General features: G+C 47.8%; 4 protein-coding genes across 6 annotated transcripts in view; 2 read left to right on the top strand and 2 right to left on the bottom strand.

The window, feature by feature from the left end:
- Positions 1–747, bottom strand: part of MIER1 (MIER1 transcriptional regulator) — a 31,039-nt gene extending 30,292 nt beyond the window's left edge. For 2 of the 3 annotated variants that reach the window (XM_042873188.1, XM_042873189.1), the window contains exon 1: positions 270–326. In XM_042873188.1, coding sequence (XP_042729122.1) covers positions 270–278 — 9 coding nt within the window. In that variant the 5' untranslated portion in view covers positions 279–326. Of the gene's footprint in view, positions 1–269; positions 327–699 lie in introns of those variants that run through there. The other variant, XM_042873190.1, reaches the window with a different exon arrangement.
- Positions 277–16,949, top strand: DNAI4 (dynein axonemal intermediate chain 4). The gene is made up of 16 exons (XM_042873667.1): positions 277–606; positions 3,136–3,326; positions 5,413–5,522; positions 5,703–5,859; positions 6,513–6,652; positions 7,370–7,522; positions 7,868–8,059; positions 8,884–9,134; positions 10,202–10,288; positions 11,606–11,757; positions 12,346–12,503; positions 12,691–12,812; positions 13,518–13,616; positions 14,270–14,496; positions 15,050–15,203; positions 16,103–16,949. Exons 1-16 carry the CDS (start codon positions 277–279, stop codon positions 16,154–16,156), a joined length of 2,577 nt encoding a protein of 858 aa, XP_042729601.1. The 3' UTR covers positions 16,157–16,949.
- A 918-nt stretch (positions 16,950–17,867) lies between these two features.
- INSL5 (insulin like 5) lies at positions 17,868–19,712 on the top strand. The gene is made up of 2 exons (XM_042873807.1): positions 17,868–18,490; positions 19,417–19,712. The coding sequence occupies exons 1-2, from the start codon at positions 18,316–18,318 to the stop codon at positions 19,662–19,664; spliced, it is 423 nt and encodes a 140-aa protein (XP_042729741.1). The 5' UTR covers positions 17,868–18,315; the 3' UTR covers positions 19,665–19,712.
- Positions 19,713–19,716: 4 nt separating this feature from the next.
- On the bottom strand, positions 19,717–22,697 carry DYNLT5 (dynein light chain Tctex-type family member 5). Its single transcript, XM_042873666.1, has 2 exons — positions 22,413–22,697; positions 19,717–21,003 (listed from the first exon to the last, which is right to left on the bottom strand). The coding sequence occupies exons 1-2, from the start codon at positions 22,695–22,697 to the stop codon at positions 20,800–20,802; spliced, it is 489 nt and encodes a 162-aa protein (XP_042729600.1). The 3' UTR covers positions 19,717–20,799.
- Positions 22,698–23,025: the final 328 nt, after the last annotated feature.

Below are 23,025 nucleotides of genomic sequence, written 5' to 3'. Positions count from 1 at the left end.
CGGCTCCGACCCCCCCGGCACAGCCTAACGCGGGCGGCGACCGCCTCGCGGGGCGGCCCCGGGGCGGGAGGCGCCGCTCGCTCCCAGCTCCCCCCTCCCCGCCGCCGAGGCGTGCCGGGCCGCGCGGGGTTCGGCTGCGGACGCCGGGCTCAGTGCGTCGCGGCCTGCTCCCGGCCCCACAAGTAACTTGCGGGACGCTCCGCCCGGCCGCGGCCCCGCGCAACAAGTTCCCCGGCCCGGCCCCCGCCCCTCCGCCGCCGAGCTCTCACCTCCGCCATGTTCGCTGCGCGGGAGGGAGGGCGGGGGCCGGGCCGGGGAGGGGTCACATCGCCGCCGCGGCGGCGGAGGAAACGGCGGCGGAGGGTCGCGGGCTGCGCGGCGGCGGGGAGCGGCGGGAGGGCGGGGCAAGGGCGGAGCCGGGCGGTGCGCCGCGCTGCGTCACCGCGCACGGGCGGCGGAGGGGCCGGGCCGGGCGAGGCGGGGCAGTCGCACGCGCGCTCGGCTCGACCGTCAATCACTCCGCCAGGCCCCGCCCCCTCGGCCCGTCCCGTCAGCGCCGCACCTTCGCGGCGGCGGAGCGGTACGGCAAGGCGCCGGGTCTTATCGGTAGGCGGAACCGCTCGGTGCCGCCCACGGGGCCCAAACGGTCCGGGTGTTGGTCTGCATCGAGCAAATCGCGCTCCCGCCGGCGTTACTCACGTTGGGGCGCGGAAGGCGTCGTCCCACCGCGGTCCTGGGGAGCGGCGCCGTGCGCGACGCTGCGGTGGTCCTACGGAAAGGGAAACAAAACACAAAGCGCGTCCTAATGCTGCTGTCCCTAAAGCCATCCCCGTGCGGCTGCAGCTCTGCCCCACGGGGCCGCGCAAGGGCGCAGAGGCTGCGGGTACGAACCGGCGTCACAGCCACTGACAGAGGCGGGGACGCTGCATTCTGGCTCGACGCTTCGGGAGAGGCCCCGCGGGGCGACGCTAAGATCACCGCCGCGTGCAGCTTCGCTGACTGAAAGCCCCACAAACCCCGGCCCCGCTCCCCGCCTCAGGGGCGGAGGGAACCGGCGCCTCCCCGGGCCGCCGAGAACCTTTGTGCTTCAGTGACAAAGCGGGGACCGGCGCTGCCGCGGCCCTGCCGGCAGGGAGGAGCCCCGGGGTGGGCAAGGGGCGGCCCGTAGGCCCAGGCCCGCCGGGCACGGAGAGAACCCCGGGGACGGGAGGGCCGCAACGCGGCTCTCTCCCCTCAGGGCGAGCGGGCGCGAGGAGAGCGGGAGAGAGGGGACCAATCGGCAGCGCCGTTCTTGGCAGCCAATCTCCGCGCCGCGTCTTTGGGGCGCGTTGCCGTGGTTACCGCGCGACGCGCTGCCCCCTCCGATCAGCGCCGCCATGCCGGGCCCGGACGCAGCGCGGCGGTTATCTGTGTGAGTGCGCGGCCGCGGAGCCCCGGAGGAGAGATCTCGGGACGGGTCTCAGCTGCTCCTCGGTTCCCGTTTGCTATTTCAGCCCCAGACTGCAGCATAACGCCTTTGACACTTCTGCTTTACCGTAGTTTCCCCCAGCCCTGTCCACCACTGAAAAAGCCTCCTTAGAAGCCAAGTGGAGACCTTCTGAAGGAGCTACATTATTCCTTTGCTGTTTCGTGTCCCTTTACTGTATCATCCTGAACGATGATAGAGAAGAATTCCATTTTAAATGAAAATTAAAGAATAGGTAGTTTTTGTTCATTGTATTCGGTTGATTGTATTTTGTGATTTGAAACCACTTCTGGTTTCAGAGTGAGACAAAAATTGAGGATCACCTTTGGCAGCCGAAAGCAGGCGAGCATCTCAGGCCACAGCCACGTCCCCACCTCCACGGGCACAGCTGTGCAGAAGGCGGCCCAGGAGCACAGACAGCATGATGTGAGGGTGAGAGGCTGCATAACACTTCCAGTGGGAGTTTTCTGTGGAGTCTAAAAGCTGTGAGGAGAGAGAAGAGGAAAGCAGAGGTGCAGCTGGAACTAAAGAGCTGTGGAGAAGGAAGAAGATCCAAGAGCTCAGTCCAGACTGAAATGACGAGCGTAGAATCACAGAAATGTTTGAGTTGGAAGGTGCCTTTAAAGGCCATTTGGTCCCACTTCTCTGCCATGAACAGGGACACCCACAGCATCAATGTCCAAAACTGATCTACAAGAATAAAAACAAAGCGGTTAGGCACACTTGTTTCTCCATGGTTTAAAAACCCACAGACTGACACAGTTTGCCTTGGTTTGCTTTTTTTTTTTTTACTTTTTAGTAGTGGTGTTTTTCTTCTGTTTCTGTGGGGTGAGCGCCTGTCTTGAGAGCCTTCCAGAAGTTAGTGAGATAAGCCAACCATACCTTCCACTTGAGTTAAGAAAAACACAATTTTAAAGTAAGTTATTTGAAAAAAAAAATTGTCTGGGCACAGTAATAATGTTCTTCTTCACAATTTAGAATGTGTTGATTTGAAGGTAAGCAATTTAAGGTAACAGTGCTCCTAATTTAAGAACTACTTGCTTTCAAATCTAAATGAGATGTTGGCTGTAGCATTTGCATGCCTTTACCTGACAAACAGAAGATTCTCATAACATTAGCTCAGAGTTCTGTTTAAAAACCATACTGAATGTCTTCTTAGAGTAAAATGACATTTTGGGCAGTATCATACAAAAAAGACACATGGCTGTTTCTCTGGTTGCTTTTGCTGTCCTGTTAATTTGATAGTAATTGTTATGGTCAATGAGGCACTCTTGGTAGTCATAGGATAAGTAAGTCAGGAAAGAGAACAGGGATGAACAAGAGGAAGTGTCTCAGATAGAGGGATGGTCACAGATCTTTTCAGATATGTTGCATCATTTCTGTAAAGACAGCTCCAAAGAAGACCCAAGCACAGATGAGAATCTTTTAAAGTCTGAATCCTAAAGGGAAAGTGGGGATCGGCCCCTCTTTGCTCACACTGGTGGTGTATATTAGGCACCATTTGCACAACAGGGATGCCTGTTCTGTCAAGGAGGGTGAATAACTCTGTGTGCTGCCTGGATCGGGGTCTTCTTTTGGTTCAAGATAAGACAAAATGTTGCATGTCTCATGACTGCCATTTGCTTTGAGAAGACAGTGACATTGCTATCATTATTTAAATATTTCTTCAGGTTTTTGATGATGAAGGAAAGGATGTGACACCCCATCCGCTCTTCCATCCAGATCCAAAAACTGCTGTATCCAAACAAAGCAAGCTCCTGGCATTGAGCGATTCCTCAGGGGCCACAGGATCAGTTTTTCTCCCTTTTTCCATGTATCAGACATCAGAGGAGGATGATAGTTCTGCAGCCCCACACTCAAGGTTAGTCCATTCATTGCTGTCTCTTAACTCACCTATCACAGACGCCTGTCCTGCAGTGGTCACACATCTGCTCTGCTATCTATTCTATCTATTCTATCTATGCTATCTATGCTATCTATCTATCTATTCTAGCTATCTATCTCTATCTAAGAGATAGAATAATGATGCAATGCTAGTTCTGTGTTTCTAGAATACACACCTGTCAAAGTCATCCTCCAAAATTTGAGGCATAGTAACAAACAGAACAAGTGGAATTTATCATTTCTTGTGACTGAGACTGATTCTGTGCAAGAACTACTTGCTGACATGCTAATACATGCAGTTGAAAGCACACTGTGCCACATGCTGCTGTAATATTTCTCGCTGTGTTCAAATTCTCCTTCCTAATGCACATTCTTCTGTGTAACATTGCAGAATGGACCGTTTTTAGAGATGGTCACAGTACAAAAATGCAGACCTACACTCTATAGGTTTTGTAAGGGCTAGGGCTGCAAACACAGATTAGAACCTATTTGTAAGTACGTGACAAAGCACCATCTCAGAAACAAGGACGGTTGTGTTCCAGTTCTCTGAGCAAGAAGATAAAGCTGAGAAGGGGCATTTGCAGCTCTTCACTGTATTGCCATGGCTATTTCAAATACTCTGCTTTCCTCACACTTATCTTTTCAAAAATTGCAATTTGTCAACGTGTGTTTGGCTGTGGGCATAGAAAAACACTCTGGAAACGTAAGATCTGGTTTCACTGACAAGTTACAGAGCTGTTTACACTATTTTGCCTGTCTGTGGTACTTCTGAAGTAGCAACAACCCCGTTTCAGAGCCCTGATTTTGTCAGTTCAGATATTCAAAATATTGCTAGCATAATTAGAATTATCTCTTTTAAATTAATTTAATAAGTTACCTCTGTGTACACATATGTATCTATTTCAAAACTCTTGAGTTCCATCTGCTAAACAACGTTTCATTACTTATTGGAGCCAAACCTTCAGTACAGAGGGAATAAACAAGGTTTATCTCCTGGGTGACAAATTCAGGTAATTTATGTGAAGGAAGGTAAAAACCAATTAGTTTAAAAATGAACAGCAGTGAATGCCATTGCTTTATCAGATGGTGTGCACACATTCACGTTCAGTGGAGAGGAGGCACAATGTATTTAGTCACACAGACTAAAAGGACAAGTCAAGTCAGCACTGGAAAAATCCCTCAAGTTAAACAAAAACAAGTATTATTTACTCTTTCCTTTGGCAAAGTTAATGCCATTGCAATTTCTGAGCAAAAGAGAATGCTCTTTGAAAACACTTTTTGTCATGCTCCCTATGGCAGCTTATTGTGAGAGATAATCCCAGAGACAGGGATATCGAGCAGGGGCCAATACACACAAAAATGGCTTAAAAATAGATGGTAAATTAAAAAAGACAACCTTTCTGGAGATGGGCTCTCTTTTAAGAGACAAATGAATTGATTTTACCTTAGGACTAATACAACTCTAAAAGATGTCACACCAAATGCCCCTTGTATAATTATAATTGCTCGCAGTTGGCTTTTGTGGAAATCCGCTTTAAAAACCACCCAACTCTACATCAGTCCCGAGTTTTACTTCTGGTTATTATCACAGCCATCCTCTCTGTGAACATTATCTATTTTTTTTTTTAACAAGCTGATCCCTTGAAATGAGTTTCTTGTGCATTTCAAAGATGTTTCAGCACACGCAAAGCCCCGAGGGATCTTAATTCCAGTGGAAACTGTGCTCTCCGTATGTGCGTGGTATCACTCAGCAGGTAACCAACACGTCACATTATTACATGCAAAGAATGAACCTGAGAACTCCACAGCCTCTTTTCAGCAGCTATTTAATGCCCCAGGATATGCTGTTGGATGAATTCTTCCTCTTTAAGCCTTTTTCCATCCCTCTCATTATTTTCTTTGCAAAGCCTTCCACGACTTCTTTTACAAAGCAAGCATTCCTGTACATGCTATCACAAAGTCCTCTGTGGTTTATCCTGATAACACTGCTGTTTTTATAGTGCTTTGCTAACTGGCATCTGGACTCTCACATACCATTTCAACTTATTTCTTTGTTATTGAAGGACATCTGAAAGCAGCAGAATTTCTAGATCTACCATGTCAATAACAGAGTCCATGCTAGATGGGATAGCAGCACCTGGCTCTCTCCAAGACACAGCTGTTAGCTCACCTGGTAAGGAACATACACTGTATAATTATAGATTTAAACTCTTCTTTGGAGCACTGAGATTTGTGAGGCACCCAGGGCCTCACAGGTTCTGGCTCCTGATTATTATGGTACCTCCAGAGTTAATTTGCCTTCTTTTGAACTGAGAGCAGAAGTCTCACTTGTTAACCTCCTGTAACTTGTCAGATGTACAGGTGAGGCGAGAGGAGATAAAAGAACAAGTGACAGAAGAAGACTTAGACAAGAGAGTGGATATTTATCTCACAGAGACAGAAACTCTCTGGATGTTGGACTTGCCACCTGTTGTGGTGTCTGTAGAATCAGAAGATGCTGCAAGAGTTCTGTATGTATACTTGCAATTGCATACATGCATATTGAATGCTCAGCAAACCGAACTTCTCCTGACCACAGGGACCCAACAGGCAGCTTGCAGATGGGTTTGGTGTTCTGGCTGCTCCAGTTTGCCACTCATATGTGTCTGAAGCCATACTGGGCTGTATGGGAATGGACGGTGCAGCAAACTGCTGGTGGATTAAGGTCTGGTATAATCCATGTCTGCTGTCAGGATATTAAAACTCAGAGAGTACAATAAGCCCCACTGTTCCCACTGACCATTCCTACAGTCCTGAGTGCTGGATGAAATGGAAACCTACTAATTTCTTTTTGTCTTTTGGATGCAGCGCCCTTCACTTCTAAGTGATGAGAGTCACATATTTCCAATGAACCAAATTCCAACAAAGACCAAAATTACTTGGAGTGGGCATTTTTACTAAAGCCCCTCTCTGCTTTTCTGTTCTAGAACAGCGTCACAAGGTGAGAAGCAGCTGCTGAAAGATGATGTGCAGGATGAAACAAAATCTCCAAACACACACAAAAAAACCCTAGCAGTTAACACATGACATGGAGCGTAGTTTTCTGTTCAACTGATGGTTACATGATTTGAGAAGAATGAAAATGTTTTTCATGAAGTTAATATACACCTGTTTTCTTTTCAAGGGAGCGTAATAAGATGTATGTTGATGTCTGCAAAAACAGACCTGGTAACGATCGCTTTGTAGAGAAAACGATGCAAACCATCAATGGTGCTGCAAAGAACAAGGAAGTACAATGTGACAAAATCATCATGGAAGACAAAGGTAAACTCTGACCATGTAGGAACTACCCAGCAAAGGGTAGTAAATCAAAGCAGTCTCCCATTTACAACACAGTTCCCTTGCCAGTTGGGTTTTATGCCATTTTGTTTACGCTACGCTCTTGAAATACAAAAGGACATAGCTTCCCTTTCCTCTCCCCTAACTTTTCAGTTTCTGTTTCTATTTGCCATAATGCAAAGAAGAGAACCTTTGTTCTGACATTTAAAATCCTGAGGGAAGCAGAAAGTTGTGGAAGCCTCACGGTAAAATGCAACCTTACAAAATGTTCAAGCTCAAGGCTCTAAGACAATCGTAGAGGAATATCAAGGTTGTGGATATGGGTACTGAGATTTGCCTCACTCTATATGGGAGGCCAAAGAAAACTATGGGGAATGCTATTCCAAACATTTTTGTGTTCTTTACTAGAAAAAGAGTTGAAAAGAAGACAATACATCAAAAGGGGAAGTAAAATAAATAGTAATCTGGTCTGAAAATGTATCTTCCCCTTTTGTGTGCCTTCAGCAGCAGCAGGGCTCATTCCAACCCACGTTTGAAGAGCCAGTCACACACAGACAAGGTTGCTGCCTCACTCAGTTTTGAAGCCCCTCTGCCAAACACTCGGGTGTACAGCATAAAAAGTAAATCTTTGCTCAGCTGCGGTTCTTGGTAACAACCTACAGACACAAGGGGCTTAAATAACGTGGTGTAACTCATTCCTAGGGATAGTGGTCACTACCTGGGACTTGTATGATTCTTTTAACACATCGCAAGTAGAACCTACCTCCAAAGCAGAAGGCAGCAGAGCCCCAGCTGAGAAGAAGAGCACCTCTGGTATGACTAAAGATGAGGCTACACCTGCAGCTGCTGAAAGAGGTAACATTTTTTGGGAGGCTTACATTTTTTCTGCTTTTTCATCCTTCTAAACAGTGCATAGCATACATTTTCATAACCGATCTTCAGCAAAGACAGAAAGTGACAAAATTGGATGATACTGAGTTACTTTGGACAGTAGCAAGACATAAATTGTGTAAAGAATCCAGAAGTATCTCATGATATTGATTGTTTGAACAATAAGTATTGTTTTGATAATGATGGATATTTCTATGCTTTTTTTGGGGGGAGGGGAGAGAGGGAGCATGAGACACTTTATCCTTCTGAGTTTTATCTGCATAGTAGTATCACATTAAAGCCATACTATCTGATCTTATCTGTTATCAGGCAGCATAACTCCTACGACCATTTTGGAAAGTGCTGGTCTTGCCAGAGTCCACGAGGAGGAGAAATGCCACACAGAAGCTACGTTAAGATCAGAAAACTTTCAGCAGCATTTATTTTTCATGGAGAGGATTCTGATGGAGAATATTTTTCAACCCAAACTCGCAGCTTATCGACAGCTTCCTGTCCTTACCAGTTAGTTTCTTACCCCGTTTTCATCACAAGGCTTTGTAAACTATTGAGAATCAAGGAAATCTCTCTCTCATTGAAGGTCTTCACAGCTGACCTGCCGTTTAAAAAACAGACACAAGAGTTTATGAGATGTTAGCCTGAATGGAGCAGCTTTATGCTCTCTGCAACAGGCGTCCCTACAGCACTTGGCAGAAGAACTGAATTCGTGAATTCTGAGCTGGCTCATTTCCCTTATTGCGGCTAACTGAGACCTACTCAAAATATCAAGCAGAACCATTTCCTGGCAGCTGAGATACAGATCAAGTCAGCTATTTCTCCAAGCATTTCTTGCACTGTAATGCCTTATTGTTATTTTTAAAGTAAGCAACCTAGACAAAAAGTAAACAGAAGATTCAGCCTGTTAGGTGTGCAACAAAGTGCAGTCACTGAAGTCTGTCAGAGGCATTACCTGGGCCCAACAGCTAAGTAGTACTGCACCTTTACAGGAGTTTCAATATATGTATAAACTATCTGAAGAAACCAGACTGCTTTTACTGTTTCATACCTTTCCATGGCATAGAGAGTTGTGAAAGAACTTGAAATGTCTTGAACATAACTGATATCTTCTTTGTCCCTATTGCCACCTTAGCCACTCTTTTAGTAGTAAAGTTGTCTTAATTCCTCAATTCTTCCATCTATTTTCTTTCTTTTTTTCTGTTCTTTTTTTCTTTTTTTTTTTTTTTTTTTTTTTTTCCTTGCTGAAAGTGCAAATTTTCTTCTGATGTGAACAACTGGAGTTAACTAAATGAAGTGTTACTACTCAGATTCTACTCTACTATGCATTTTAGATCCTGTTGTTGCGTTGGGGGCTGGCAGCACATCAGCTGCCATAAAAGAAGCTGAGCAGGAAGAGCATGACAAGGAAGAGATGGATAAGGAAGAGCAGAAGGAAATGCTGAGTGACCCATCAATTCTGTCAGAGCTAAATAAAACCTCAGATGAAATGGTACCTCCCAGTTTGGAACAACTGTGGTCCTATAGATGTGATTTAACTCACCAGCACAACGTGAGCAGCATGGCTTGGAGCAAAGTAAACCTGGTGAGCTAACAAATCACTTCTAAGCTGTTTGTAAAATGTCTTCATAATTTTCAATGTAAATGAACTCCTGATTTTTTTTTTATACATGTTTTTGCACACATCCCCAGTCAGGTTGGTTGTGTTTGCATCACAACACTTGCATTTCATCCTTGCATGTAACAGAATTGCTGCCTTATTCCCCAGGCTGGACAGGTTTCTGCTACAAGTGTATCACAGCAGATTTAATTGGTCCCCCATACATCACAGGTGTTTGCCTGAACAACAGCATAAAGAGAATAAACCTTGTCTGGATGGGAAGCTGAAATTGAAACTTTTTTCCAATAGAGCTCTGTTATGGCCACAACAAAAATAACGTGCAGAAGAAAGGTAAAAAGCAGGGAATGATGAGAAACATAAATCCACTAAGATTGCTCCGAAGGAAGAAAGAGAAAATAATGACCATGTCACAAGGTTAATATAACATCTAAGGATCTGGTGTAGAGTTGGACACCCTTAGATACTGCAGTCTTAGAATTTCAGAGCAAAGAAATGCCTGCTTTTTAAGTGCTGGCTTCACCAACTGGCTTTTAAGTAGGAAAGAAAATAATATTTGAATGGAGCTGAAGACTGAAGTCTTGCTGCTGTTTCTTTAGTCTCCCTTATGGAAAGGAGTGAATTAGATTTATTAGACCCTATCATCAACAACTGAAAGTTAAGTTTGAGGCTACCATCCTTCTATAGCTAGCAGTGGGAAAGAGGACTGCAGATGCTGTGACATCCTATTACAGACTGCACATTTAAGGTCATAGAATACTGTATATTCACCATTAGCAAGGGATGTTTTTAAAATGGCCTTAGGGAGGTGAAAGGGTGGCAAACAACTGATAGTGACTATCAATACACTTTTTGTTCAACCAATTTCCACTTCTCTAGAAATTCTTTTCTCGTGTCAGGTTCTACTCGTGTAGAACATGAACACATTTCCAAGCCTTGTACTCAAAGCCACTGTTTGCAGAAAGCTGCCCTTTAAAAATGTATAGCTGCACGTGAAGTTAAACTGTGATCTGTCTGTTCATCTGTGGTTCTAGGATCTTCTAGCTGTTGGTTATGGAGCGTTTGATTTTAAAGAACAGAAGGAAGGCTTGGCATGCTGCTGGTCCCTGAAGAACCCAATGGTAACAGAAGCCCTGATTTTGTCTTCTTTCTTCTTCTGTGCATTTTTCTGCTGTACTGTTTCTGCTTGATTCATTTCCCCCTTAAAAAAAACCCACAAAGACCAAAACCAAAGAAGTGGCAAGTAAAGCTGAATTTGGGAGCCCAAACCACACCATTCTGGAAAACCATTTTGCCTGCAGTGCTTAGCCGTGTGCCTGCAGGATGGGGTTTAGCTCCTGTGCCTGTCTGTCCTCTCAGCTGACAGTGCCAACAGAGGTGCTGGAGGCTCTGCAACATGGCTGTCTGTTTGCACAACCTGCACTCATTATATGTAGGCTACCAAACAACCAACAGATGGTTGCGGCTCTCAGGTAATACCAGTCTATTTCAGGCCAGTTAACAACGCAGCCCTCTACATCCCGTTTTCAACCCCTACAGCCACCTACCCAAGCCTGTAAATCAGATTTATTATTATTATGGGTAGATCCAGGTGTGCAGACCTTTCTGAAAAGATTTTTGTAGTAGACTGGGAAAGACCCGGGCACAACAAATGCAAGAAAATCAATTTACTGCTTGTTTTTCTAAACCTACAAACCATTTGTTCGGTGTTTGTAAATTCTGATTACGATACAGCTGTATTTTAAATTTCAGGATTATCCTTTCCAATCCATTTTCTGTTGTACAATGAAATCCTACATCAGAGCAAAGAAAAAAAAATAAATGAAACATTTAATGTTGTCCTCAAGTGCCTACAATGAAGGAGTAAGAGCTGGTGCACACACTGAGACACGGTGCTTTGCAAACCAGCACCTCACTGTCTCCCTTCTCAGGAGCTCAGTGGCTTCAAGGGTTTCACATTACAGCAGAGCAGAATCGGTTCTTTGGCAAGATGGAAAAATAACATGAAAATTGTGTTTTACGGTTTACCTAAAGCAATTAAATGGTATCTTCAGCTAAATTACTGTAATTAGCAAGGCACTTGCCTTCCAGTTGCAAGACAGAACATGATTGGAGGAACTTTCCAACATGGCACTGTACTCCTATCACTGAATCTGAAGAGAACTTGATTTTTAGTTAGTTGGTTTGGAATGGGCTTGTGTAACTCGCTTTACAGTGCCACATTGCTGCAGAGTCCTCACTTTTCCCCCTAACTTTATCAGTTGCAGCAAGAAATAATAAACTGAACCACTCAGGATGTAGCCTCCAATTTCTGCTTAGAGGCACCCACTCTGGCCACCAGCACTTGGGTTTCCAGCACTCCCTAGCAGTTCAGTATCCCACGTTCAGAAGACAAATTAAGAAACTAACTAAAAAATGTTCTTGTGTTTCTCTGTCAGTGGCCAGAGCGTATTTTCCATTGTGAGCATGGTGTTACTGCACTGGATTTTTCTATGGCAACCCCGAACCTTTTAGCAGTTGGGATGTACAGTGGTGCCATCGTGGTCTACAACGTACAGAGTTCTGACTCCACTACAGAATTCCACAGTGGGTAAGGTTACAATGCTCTGTCATTTCCACCTCAGTCACGTCTTTGCTTCTCAGCTGCAAATATTCATTATTTCTTTTTTGCTGTGTGACTAATACAGATTGCCCAAGGAGGCTGTGGATGCCCCATCCCTGCAGGCATTCAAGGCCAGGCTGGATGTGGCTCTGGGCAGCCTGGGCTGCTGGTTGGTGACCTGCACACAGCAGGGGGTTGGAACTGATGAGCGTTGTGCTCCTTTGCAACCCAGGCCATTTATGGTTCTATGATAACAGTGCTCACTAAAGGCTTGTGAATGCTCACTGATGTTGCATAATTTTTTTTTATTTCCAACTGTTGTCATTATTTTCTAGTTCTGGCTAGAAATTCCTTTATAAGCACTCAGAACTGAATATAAAACATGTTTGGTAAAACAAATATGTCCTATTGTAAACAGCACGCTAGGAGATGTGTACATTTCTATGTTTTTATGAAAAGCTGAATAGCATTTGTCATAACACTTATCATCCAATACAAAACAGGAAATCAGTTATTTTTCAGAAGTATTGTCTTACTTTGTTGATCCGTGGTTTCTCTCTGCATTTTTCATCCCAGGGAATGTTCAGCTAAACACACAGGTCCTGTATGGCAACTGAAGTGGGTGGAGTGGGACACAGGCACAACAGGAGGTCCCAGGAGGGAGAGATTAATCTCCATCTCAGCAGATGGCCGCATAACCCAGTGGCTCATCCAGGAGGGACTGGGTTGCATTGGTAAGCATTTCCCTGCACAGAGCTAATACCTGAAATTACAATTACTTCTTCTATTGCATGTGATGATCTTGGCACACAGTTATCATATACAAAACATTTCAGAGCTTGTTGAGAATTCCATTGAAGCATGTGACGGTGCTATGAATAACTCATACCTGTTTGACCAAAACTCTTGTTAATTGCACAGATCTGATGAAAATAAAGCGAACGAGAAGCAAGAGGAAAAACTTACCAGCTGAGAAAGAAGGGAAAAGCGAAGCTCTGATATCCCAGTGGGCAGCTGGGATGTGCTTTGATTTCCATCCAAAGGTAGGCTCACAAAGTCCATCGTGGCTGAAGTGCTATCCAGAGAAACCACGCAGCAGAGGTCAGAGCCTCCTTTGGATCTACCTTAACATGCACTAGCCTGGATTCGGCACTGCTGCTATTTAAAGGCGACTTGGTTTTGAAACAAATTGCTTCTTAATTGGTAACAGTTTGATCCAAAGGGGATGATACGGAAACAAAGAAGCTCATCCCTGTATGTGAACAGCTATATTGTTTCAGCCACATTACTCACATTTGCTTTGGGCCAGATCCTAGGGCAGCTTTCCCCTGTGTGGGTCAAACCTGGTAGAATTCAGCTGTTGAACATCTCCTGAGTCTAGCACTCTGATGTCTCTGCCTCTCCTAATAATCCAGATGATTTCCTTTAATTGTGCACAGAGCATTTGAAAAATTCATCCATTCATCCATGTAAGTCACACAAAGGTTTTCAGGAATTACAAATTGCAGCTTCTTGTTCTGCACAGATGGACAACACACGCACTAAATCTGACCCTGGCTCTGCTGGACCCAATGCATGTCCATCTCTGCAACACACACAGGCAGCCCGAACCACAGCGTCCTGCCACCTCCACCTGAGCTCTGCAGAGTGCCACCACTGCCCAAACTCACACAGTCCTTTACATACTTTTGTAGAAGTGAGAGGTAGGTTAATTTACCTTTACTTAGGTTATTTTACCTTTATTTCAGGACACTGATCTTTATCTGGCTGGAACAGAGGAGGGTCTTATTCACAAGTGCTCTCGTTCATGCAACAAGCAGTTCCTAAAGACATACAGAGGACATAAGGTGAGTGAAAGAAGTAATGACAGCAGAAACAGCATTCAATTAACTTCACCAGTATAATGGCTTCTTTTATTTCCTAAACAGAACTCTTGTTCTGTTGCAACAAAAGAAACCTAAACTTCTTTTCTTACATTAGGAATGAGTCCCCATAGCAAAAAGCAGCATCTACTTACAGGATTACTTTCTACATTAGAAGCTTTTTTTTTTTTAAAGTAATGTATTAAAGCTTCTAGTATAAACTGTTGTAAAGCTTTAGTTCTGGCATTATTTAAAGAGAACAACCAGTAATCTGATTGTCCTGGAAACAAGAGTTAAACAGCTTTATCTCTGAGGGGTGGGGAGGTAGCAGAACTTCGATAGCACAGCACCTCCCTTTTTTGCAAGCCTGTGCTCCATGCAGGAAGCTGTCCTTCCAGCATCAGCTCAGGAAGGGGCAGTCAGCTGAATGCTTTCTTCCTCTCCTGCCTTACCATATTGGCTGCATTCTAATTTCCTATGGGTACCCATAAAACAGTGCTGCTTTTGCTGCTGAGGTCAGAGGACAGCGAGGGGTTTCTGTGAAAGCTCAGTGAGAAGAGAGCACTGTTAAAACCCATCTCCAGGCTGTAGCTCTAGACTGACACCAAGTTCTGTTTTGTTTCCTCCCAAACACCCAGGGCCCTGTGTACAAAGTCACTTGGAATCCATTCACCACAGACACGTTCCTGAGCTGCTCTGTGGACTGGAGCGTTATTTTATGGCAGCAGAACTCGCAGACACCCATTTTAACTTTCAGTTCCACCACTACTGTTGTTCACGACATTATGTGGTCTCCAAAATCAGCCTTCACATTTGCAGCAGCTAGTGAAAGCAGAGTAGAAATTTGGGACCTTAGCACCAGCATGTAAGTAATTGATCGTCTCAAAGAAGATTCTGAAACAGTAGATTTAAAAGCACAGAGACTAAACATTTTTGCTTAATCAGTATTGTCAGCAGATCATACAACTCCCTGTCATCTGCTTGCTTAACTATCGATACAAGTATTACATTTTCCAACGCTCATTACTCTTTGTTAACCCACAGCCTGGTACTACTGCCAGTTTGGACTGTTTATTAGTAATGACTGTGTAAAGAAAGCAGTGGAGCAGGAAGCCCACTGAGCCCCGTGGGAGCACAAAGCAATTCAGTCATATTATAAAAATACTGAAGCACACCCCCAATATCAGGCAACAGGACAGATTTTAGGCAACCAGAATATCTGCTTAGTTCCAGCTGGGATTTTTGTTCTGATAGAAAAACAACGCACTGCCTCACTTATTGCTTTTGGTGCCAATCTAGAGAATAAAATGCAAAATATGTGACATTTTCAAGCCTGTATTACCCCCAGACTGTAAGCAATAGTACGCTCCAGGCAGATGCAATTTTACCCGTACCATCACTCACACATGTACTTGCAGCTTGGACCCTGTGATCACTCGCTCTGCCGACCCAGAAGCCAAATTCACATCTGTACTCTTTGCTAAGAACACCGACTGCCTTCTGGTGGGAGACAGCAGAGGAGAAGTCAGTGTGTTTGAGCTGCAGGACCTGGCTGCTTCCAGCAGCATTGAGGTACGACTCCCTGGGAAGAGGCAGCGGTCCTCAAAGCCTGCACATCTGGTACTTCTCCAGACAGGGGCTGCTGTTATAGAACTTAGTGGAAAATGTAGCTAGTAGGCATGATCGGATAGAGGTAGGTGACCAGATTAAAAACTGACAGGATTTCTGCTCTTCTGTATGCCACGCTGACAGAAACGTCAAGAACAGAAGGAACAGGTCAGTCAACTTCAAACTCCAGCTTTCAGCCGACTGCACGCTCAGAGGCTCCCCACATCTGCAGCTGGGAGGGCCGGGGTGGGAGGCACAGCCCCACACAAACGCAAGGGCAGCGAACCAGCAGGATGCCGTTCCCTGCTGGCGAGGCAGGAGCGACATGCCCTCTCCTGGCCACCAGCACGATAGCCTCAGCTCAACGGCGTCGGCAAACCCACCAGCCTTGTGGCCCTGCATTACCCTCACTGCTTCAGAAGCCACTACTAATCCTCTTGAGTTGCTCTCTGAGCAGGAGAGGAAGAAGTAAAGCTATCCCTCTCCATTTCACTGCATTTCAACTAGGTTCTCTTCCTCTCCTACCACTGCAAAACACTGTGTCAGCAACTGACTGAAATCAGCTGTGAACCCCCTGTGTCTGCTTTTACTCCCTCCAAACACTGGCAAGCATAAATCAGTGCTGATTTACACCAAAGCTCCACTGGGCCTTCCTTGCATGGTCCATTGCACAGAAAAGCAGGTTGATCCCTCCTGCAGGATCTGTCTGTGCCTGAGCTGGAGCCCCAAACGAGGTTCTGGAGCCTAATGAACTTGATCCTTTCAGCTTTGCCTTACTGGCCTTGCACTCCCAGTTCACAAAACAGGACCTGTACTTCTTAAAATCACTTCTGAGTTTCTTTTTCTCACCTCTTGTTTTACAGGTTGATGCCCTGAGTGATGTAATCGGTCCCGCTCTATTTCCAGTAGCTAAATGATTGCACTGCTCACCTGGTAAACAGTAGGAAAGGTTTTTTTTAGCACAAACTGTTCAGTGCTTTTAATTCATTAGCTTTTAGATTTGAAACCATACTGGTTAGAGATACCTTTGAAATGCTTGAAATTTTCCACAGGAAGTCCCCCTTGTTGGATGGTCAGCCTGTCGTACCAGTGCACAGATGAGCTCATAGAAAGGCCCCATTAAAGGCTTTTCTCCTTGGGTTACTCAAAAAAACCCCACACAAACACAACAGAAATGCCCCAAATCACCTCCTGTATTGGCTACTTCATCAGGAACCAGCATGCACCCTAAGTCCATCTTAAGTCCTGGAGTATGGCTGTTTGCCATCCATTTCTCCCCTTGTGAAATTACACAGCAAACGAATGGACTTCTCATCAGGTCCTTCTTGTCTGCCCTCCCCAAAACTACAACCGAGTTTGAAAGCTGAGCTTCGATAGCATCCAGACTGCCCCAGCCAGGAAGAATTAGAGACCAGCTTTTTCAACCTGACCAATTTGAACAACGCCACAATTTAAATGGACTTCTGCAGCTTCAGAAGGCAGATCTCTGCTTCTAGAGACCTCTCCACTGAAAGACACGGGTAGGCTGCGGACATAACCTGCAGCTCTTCTATCTTACAGCCACAGAAGAGGTCCCCCATCATAGGAGCTCTGTGCAGTGCTCTGCCCTCAGCAGACACAGGCAATAGCTGCTCCTGGAAGAACTACGTGGCTAGACGTATATTTTACATGCACAGAGCATCCAGATTTTCTCATTAGCCTCACAATAAATGCCCAACGTTTAAACACATCACTGAAGTTACAGATCATTTGGGATGCATTACCACGCACTTCCCCTCCGCATTCTGTGCATTTTACAACCAACATCCACGCTTACTTTTCCAGGGTGGGCATAAAACGAATCTGTGCGTTTCAAAGAAAGACATCCATTAAGGTGAATCACATGTTAATCGCTATTACAAACCTGATCAAAGCATGCTGTGTATTTTTTACCACTGGTTATGACTGTTTACCGGTGCTACTGGTAAAAAATGAGCTTTCAAGGCTGTAGCACACCATAACTCACCCTGCACATCGTGTAAACTAATTAACTGTAACATTACGGGGCTGCAAAAACACTCGTGGTGCTAGGAAGTGCTAAGGATCATACATTTTGCTCTTAAATACGGAATTTCTGACCTCATAATTGCCCAATTTTCTCTTTGAGGCATTTTATTGCAGGATATTTTTTTTTATCAGTTTACAGCAACAGTAGCCAACAACATCCAGGCAGGGCTGAGCCACTCCGATAGCACAACTGATCCACTGACCTCGAGTCCCAGAGCTGCTCCACTCAGGCTTTCAGATACTTATCAGTAGGAAAAGGCTGGCAGGATGCTGATCCTTAGCTGTTCTGTGCTTTCCCAGTGCCGTTGCCCCTCTTCTCTGTGTCTTTTGAGTAAGGCCCTCTGTCCATAGACAACTGCAAAGCAAATAGCTGTGGATGCAAGGTGTGGAACAGCAACAGCATCTCCATAGCTTGCTACAGCAAGCTCACTGTGCTCAAAGCCCCACGTGCTCAGCACACAATGCCCTTCTGCCCAGCTCTGCCTGCACAGCACAGGGGCTGCCTGGCCCTCAGCCTGCTCTGAAGTACGACACACAGCTGCCAGCAGCACGAGGGGATGCTCAGCAGGAGGACAAAGCAGATGGGCCCATGGAAGAAGTCAATTCCCATCTTTATTTGGGATCACAGACAGAGCAAGGCCCCACATCACATGGTGGCAACGGGCTGCAAGGGAAGCGCATGGAGATGAAACCCATTACCTACAAAACACGTCATAAACATTTTTGCAGCACGTATGCATTAAGAGCACTGATGTAAGCCCGTTTCCTATAAACATGTTATGCTACAAGTATTCCTACTGTAAAGCAGTTACACAGTCCTAAGATGTCTTTAACACCCAAACAAACCCCCGAGGCACTTCAAACATCACCACAAACACAATTGGTTCTGGCAAACATGAGCTCACCCTGCAGCGAGCTGCTGCCCAGTGGAGCGGATGGGCCACCCCTATAAACGGGAGCTCCCAGCAGCATTCCCCACCTCAGCCCCACACAGCACTCCTTCGCCGTCCTTCCAGCCCCAAAACCCAGCATGAAGAGCACACTGCTGGCCCTGGCTGCGCTCTGCCTGCTGGCTGTGCTGCACAGAGCCGAAGGGGAGGGCAATGCTGTGAAGCTCTGCGGGAGAGACTTTGTCAGAGCCATCGTCTTCACCTGTGGCGGCTCCCGGTGGAAGAGGGATCTGGCTAATTACCAGTACCTGTTTGGTAAGTACTAATTAATGCATGACCTATCACCCCGCTATCAACTAATGCACGACAGGCTCACCCCAGTGCTGGGTGTGCCTGACTGTGAGGGGGCTCAGGAGGAGCAAAGTAGCAGCAGGTGCTGAGCTGGGAGGTGCATCCCAAGCACAGCAGCACAGCTTCACGTATGTGAATGTGTGCTCCATGTTTCCTCACGGCTTGCTTTCTTAGCTCCACATGCTGTTTTGCTGAATGGAAAAGGTGCCATAAGTCATTGCAAGGAACTGTGAGCTAGGTCCAAGGTTATGGCAGGACAGCCCTGTGCTATGATACGGACGTGTCACACGGAAGCCTTGCTGCAGTTGGCACGTGTTCCACCTCCAGCTCGAGCAGCACACACCTCTTTCCCACTTTAATCCAGAAAATACATGACCAATTTGAGAATATTAGGATTAAGAACATAGAATGTGAGACGTGTAATCTGCAATAACCTTCCCACGCTGTTGTGTACTCAGCTACTGCGTGCACTGCTGGAGATCTGTGCTCTGATTACAATAACTAGAGAAAAGAGAAGATAGATGAGACAGATGACAGGAGCAGGGGCTTCCCACATTTTCCGTGCAATAACATCTGCCTGTTTAGACAATACTGTTGTAGCAACAGCTTTCAACAGAAAAACCAATGCCATCAATGCAGTGTGCTACCAGAGAGCAGGAAGCACCGCTGCTGAATGAAGCCCCTGTAGCTGTATGAACTCCAGGAGTTTGTGCCCAGATATACCACCATGTATAGAATGCACATCATTAGAAGCACAAGTGAACATCCAGGAGTTTGGGTGCTGGATTTGCAGGAAACCACCAGCTGTTCTAGTTCCATCCTCTGAGGGACGTAGAGCAGCAGCAGGCTGAGAGGCACGACTTCTAACCGTCAGCTTCTGTTCCACGCAGCAGAGAGCAGCGAGAGCACCCTGTCCTCGTCCCAGGAGAGCGGCGGTTCCTCGGAGCCCTCCCCATTCGCAGCACAGGGGCTGGGGGCTGCTGATGAGCAGAGCCAGGAGGGCAGAGCCCAGGAGGAGCGCGACGTGAAGCGCAGCAGGAAGGTGGCTGTGCTCAAGAAGCGCGAGGTGGCCAAACTGCTCACCACGTCCTGCTGCAGTGTCGGCTGCAGTGAGAGGGACATCAGCCTGCTGTGCTAACGTGCCGCTGCTGGGGAGGTCGGAGGCCGTTGCTTGAAGGTATTAAAACAATCATGACATAAAGCACAGTTCTTGTATTCTTTTATTCTTTATGCGCAGGGGCAAAGGCTGAGTGGTAGGAGCTGCAGTGACAACTCGGGTGGGTTTGTTGCCATTCTACAAAGTATTGCAGCGTTTTAGCATTGCCATTTTAGAAGTGAGTCCTCCCATCTACCTCCTGTCTTTGCACATAAGAAGCTGTAACACAGCAAGCTACTGTGTGTGTTCCACAAAAATCCAAGAGCGGCTTTTGGACCTGGGCATCAACGGTGAGACAGGGGTAGCAACAAGCACCTGCTGGTACCAAAACGAGAACAGCACCGAGCACATGCTCTGTGCAGGGCAGCACAGCACAGGGAGCGCTGCAGCAGGTAACACAGTGACCCCGCTGTCTGCCCTCAAAACACACAGGAGGAGTCATGAGTTATTTCCCATTTACCTGACACCCTGCCCAGTGGGCAGTCAATTTGCAACTGGACAGATGGGAAATACATTTCTGAGCTCAGAGAGATGCATTTCGCCTGTTGTCTATGGGGAGGTAGCAGCTGAGAAAGACCATTTCTTTTTTTTTTTTCACTTCACTCAGACACCTTAAATAAAAGGGGCCAGACATGTCAGATCAGTATAATCCAAACATGATTCATTTAAAGGCACTTGATTTGGAAAACGATGGGACAGCCAGCCATCTCCAAGAAAACTCTCTGCCTTCTGCATGGCCACACAATGGGACCCTGCATGAGCAGGGCAGTGATTGCATGGGGCCAGGGCTGAGCTGCCCCATCGTGTGGATTGGTTCCAAACGCGTTTGTTTTGCCTTCTAAAAACCATTCTGATTTCTTGAGGGATCAGAAGCTCACAGGAAATTCAAGGAGAAAAAGTGTTACAGGGACAGCCAGTGCTGAAAGCAGCTAAAGGTGCAAAATTGCATCCTACAGAAAATCACTAACCAGGGAAAGCCCTGGGGAATACAATGATAGCTCAGGGGAACCACGCTTCTGAGCAGCTGAATGTTGCCTTGGTCCTTCACTGCTGCTCTCAGCAACAGGAGGACTCAGACTGAAATTCATTTCTCCTGCTGCTGAAAGCTGCGACCTCGCTATTCAAAATAGACAGCATAGACAGTTGCAAGAGCGAACAGCGAAGTGTTTTGGAAGACATAGGATGCAAACGTATCCGTGGTGGGATCCCACAGGCACCTGCTGCCGATCTGCATGCCCTGCCCGTTCAGCTGCCCAATGTGCGTCACCACAACGATTTTGTACCTCGGCAGCACCAGGTCCTTCACCCGAGCTTTGATCACCTGCAGGAGAGAGGCTGTGCTGGGACTCACCCGGTGAGCTCTGCGCAGGGGGTGCTCAGCAACGGGGTGTTCTGGGATGGAGAGTGCCAGCAAGGCACTGCTCAGCCCTTGTGACAGCCCTGATGACAATCATAGAGCTGTTTGAGTTGGAAGGGACCCTGAAAAGCCATCTGCTCATGGCAGGGACACCCACAGCTCCACCAGGTGCTCAGAGCCCCATCCCTGACCTTGGGTGTGTGCAGGGCTGGGGCACAACTGCCTCTCTGGGCACCCTGCAGCAGTTCAAACTCATTGGTTTTGAGGCAGTGAGCGCGTGAGAACCAACACTTCCATTGCTAAGAGCAGGCACAGCTCTCTGCTTCACTACAGGAACACACGGGCAGACATTAAGCAAGAAGACACCGCAGGTGGGCAGTGTTCTTGATGAGGTCACTTCCCTGTGGGCATTCACACTGACAGGCAGCTCTGCTTGTCCTGCGCTGCCGAGCTCCAGGGCCAAACCATCTGTAAGGCTGAAGGCTCAGGACAGCAGCACAAAACCACAGAATGTGGATTACTGTGTGCAGTTCTGGGCTCCCCAGTACAAAACAGACAGGGATCTCTTGGAAAGAGTCCAGCAGAGGGCCACAAAGATGGTGAGGGGTCTGGAGCATCTCTCCTATGAAGAAAGGCTGAGTGAACTGGGTCTGTTCAGTCTTTGGAAAAGAAGACTGAGAGGGGACCTGATCCAGGTCTATAAATATCTGAGGTGTGGGGGGCAGAATGGCGAGGCCGGACTCTTTTCAGTGGTGAGTGGAGACAGGACAAGGGGAAACGGCCAGAAACTGCAGCATAGGAAGTTCTGCACCAATGTGCGCAAGAACTTCTTTACAGTGAGGTGACGGAGCACTGGAACAGGCTGCCCAGGGAGGTGGTGGAGTCTCCTGCTCTGGAGATGTTCAAGACCTGCCTGGATGCCGACCTGTGCGACCTGCTGTAGGGAACCTGCTTTGGCAGGGGGTTGGACTCGATGAGCTCTGGAGGTCCCTTCCAACCCCTACAATTCTGTGATGCTGTGATCCCAGCATGGCTGGGCTGGAAGGGGCCACAAAGCCCCACGTGTGGGCAGGGTGACTCCTCCAGCTGCAGCTGCCCACGGCCGCGGACGGGACACCCGCAGCTCTGGGCACTGCTGGGGCCTCGCTGCCTCTGGGTGAAGAACATCCGCCACGTCCTTCCAACCCAGGCACGGTGCAGGGGCAGCAGCGCCCTCGTCCCCCCCGGCGCTCACACACACACACACGAGCCACCGCGCCGCGAAGCGGCGACCTTCCGCCCCTCTCCACCAACGTAGGCGGCAAAACACCGCACGGCCGCGCCCGGGGAACCTCGGCCTCCCAGCGGGACCGCGGCCCCACGGCTCAGCGCACCTCGCTGACGGTCGCGGCCATCTCCCGGCACGGCCCCGGCTCGTAGCGCCGCTCCCGCAGGCAGCCCTCCAGCACGGCCTTCAGGATGGCGTCCACCGCCGCCACCGGGAATCGTTCGGGGGGACCTGGAGGGAGGGAACCGTGAGCCGCGACACCTCCCGCGCCTTCCCCGCCCCGCGGGCCCCTACCCGCAGCGGGATGTGTGCCGGCCCCGCCGCGCTGCTCGGCCCGGGAGGCGCTGGGCCGACGGGAGGAGAGCGGCGAGCAGCCCGCGATGCGCCGCATCCCGGCAGCGGCGGAGGGGAGGCGGAGGGGAAACGGAGGGCAGCGCCGCCCAGACACAGCCGGCAGCCGCAGCCCGCCCCTCTGCCACCCCCCGCGGCTCCCCGTCCGTCGCTGCGGCCACGCCGCTCGGTCTTCGTGTTCCGCACGGGGCCGTGGTGGATCCACGTTGCCTACAAGGGTCTTCCCAGACCTTGCGTGCATTTGAAGCCGTGGCCCTTGTGTGTACCCACAGCCCCCGCTGGCCCCGAGATGCCCCCAATGCCCCCATGTATCCCCACAAGCACTGCATGCCCCCATTGCCCCCATGTATCCCCACAAGCACTGCATG

This window comes from Lagopus leucura, unplaced genomic scaffold (genome assembly GCF_019238085.1).
Source record: "Lagopus leucura isolate 7727_CA_CO unplaced genomic scaffold, USGS_WTPT01 Super-Scaffold_100009, whole genome shotgun sequence".
NCBI classification, from domain to species: Eukaryota; Metazoa; Chordata; class Aves; order Galliformes; family Phasianidae; genus Lagopus; species Lagopus leucura.
The sequence above is the reverse complement of the archived record's forward strand: the minus strand, read 5'-3'. Positions and strand labels throughout refer to the sequence as shown.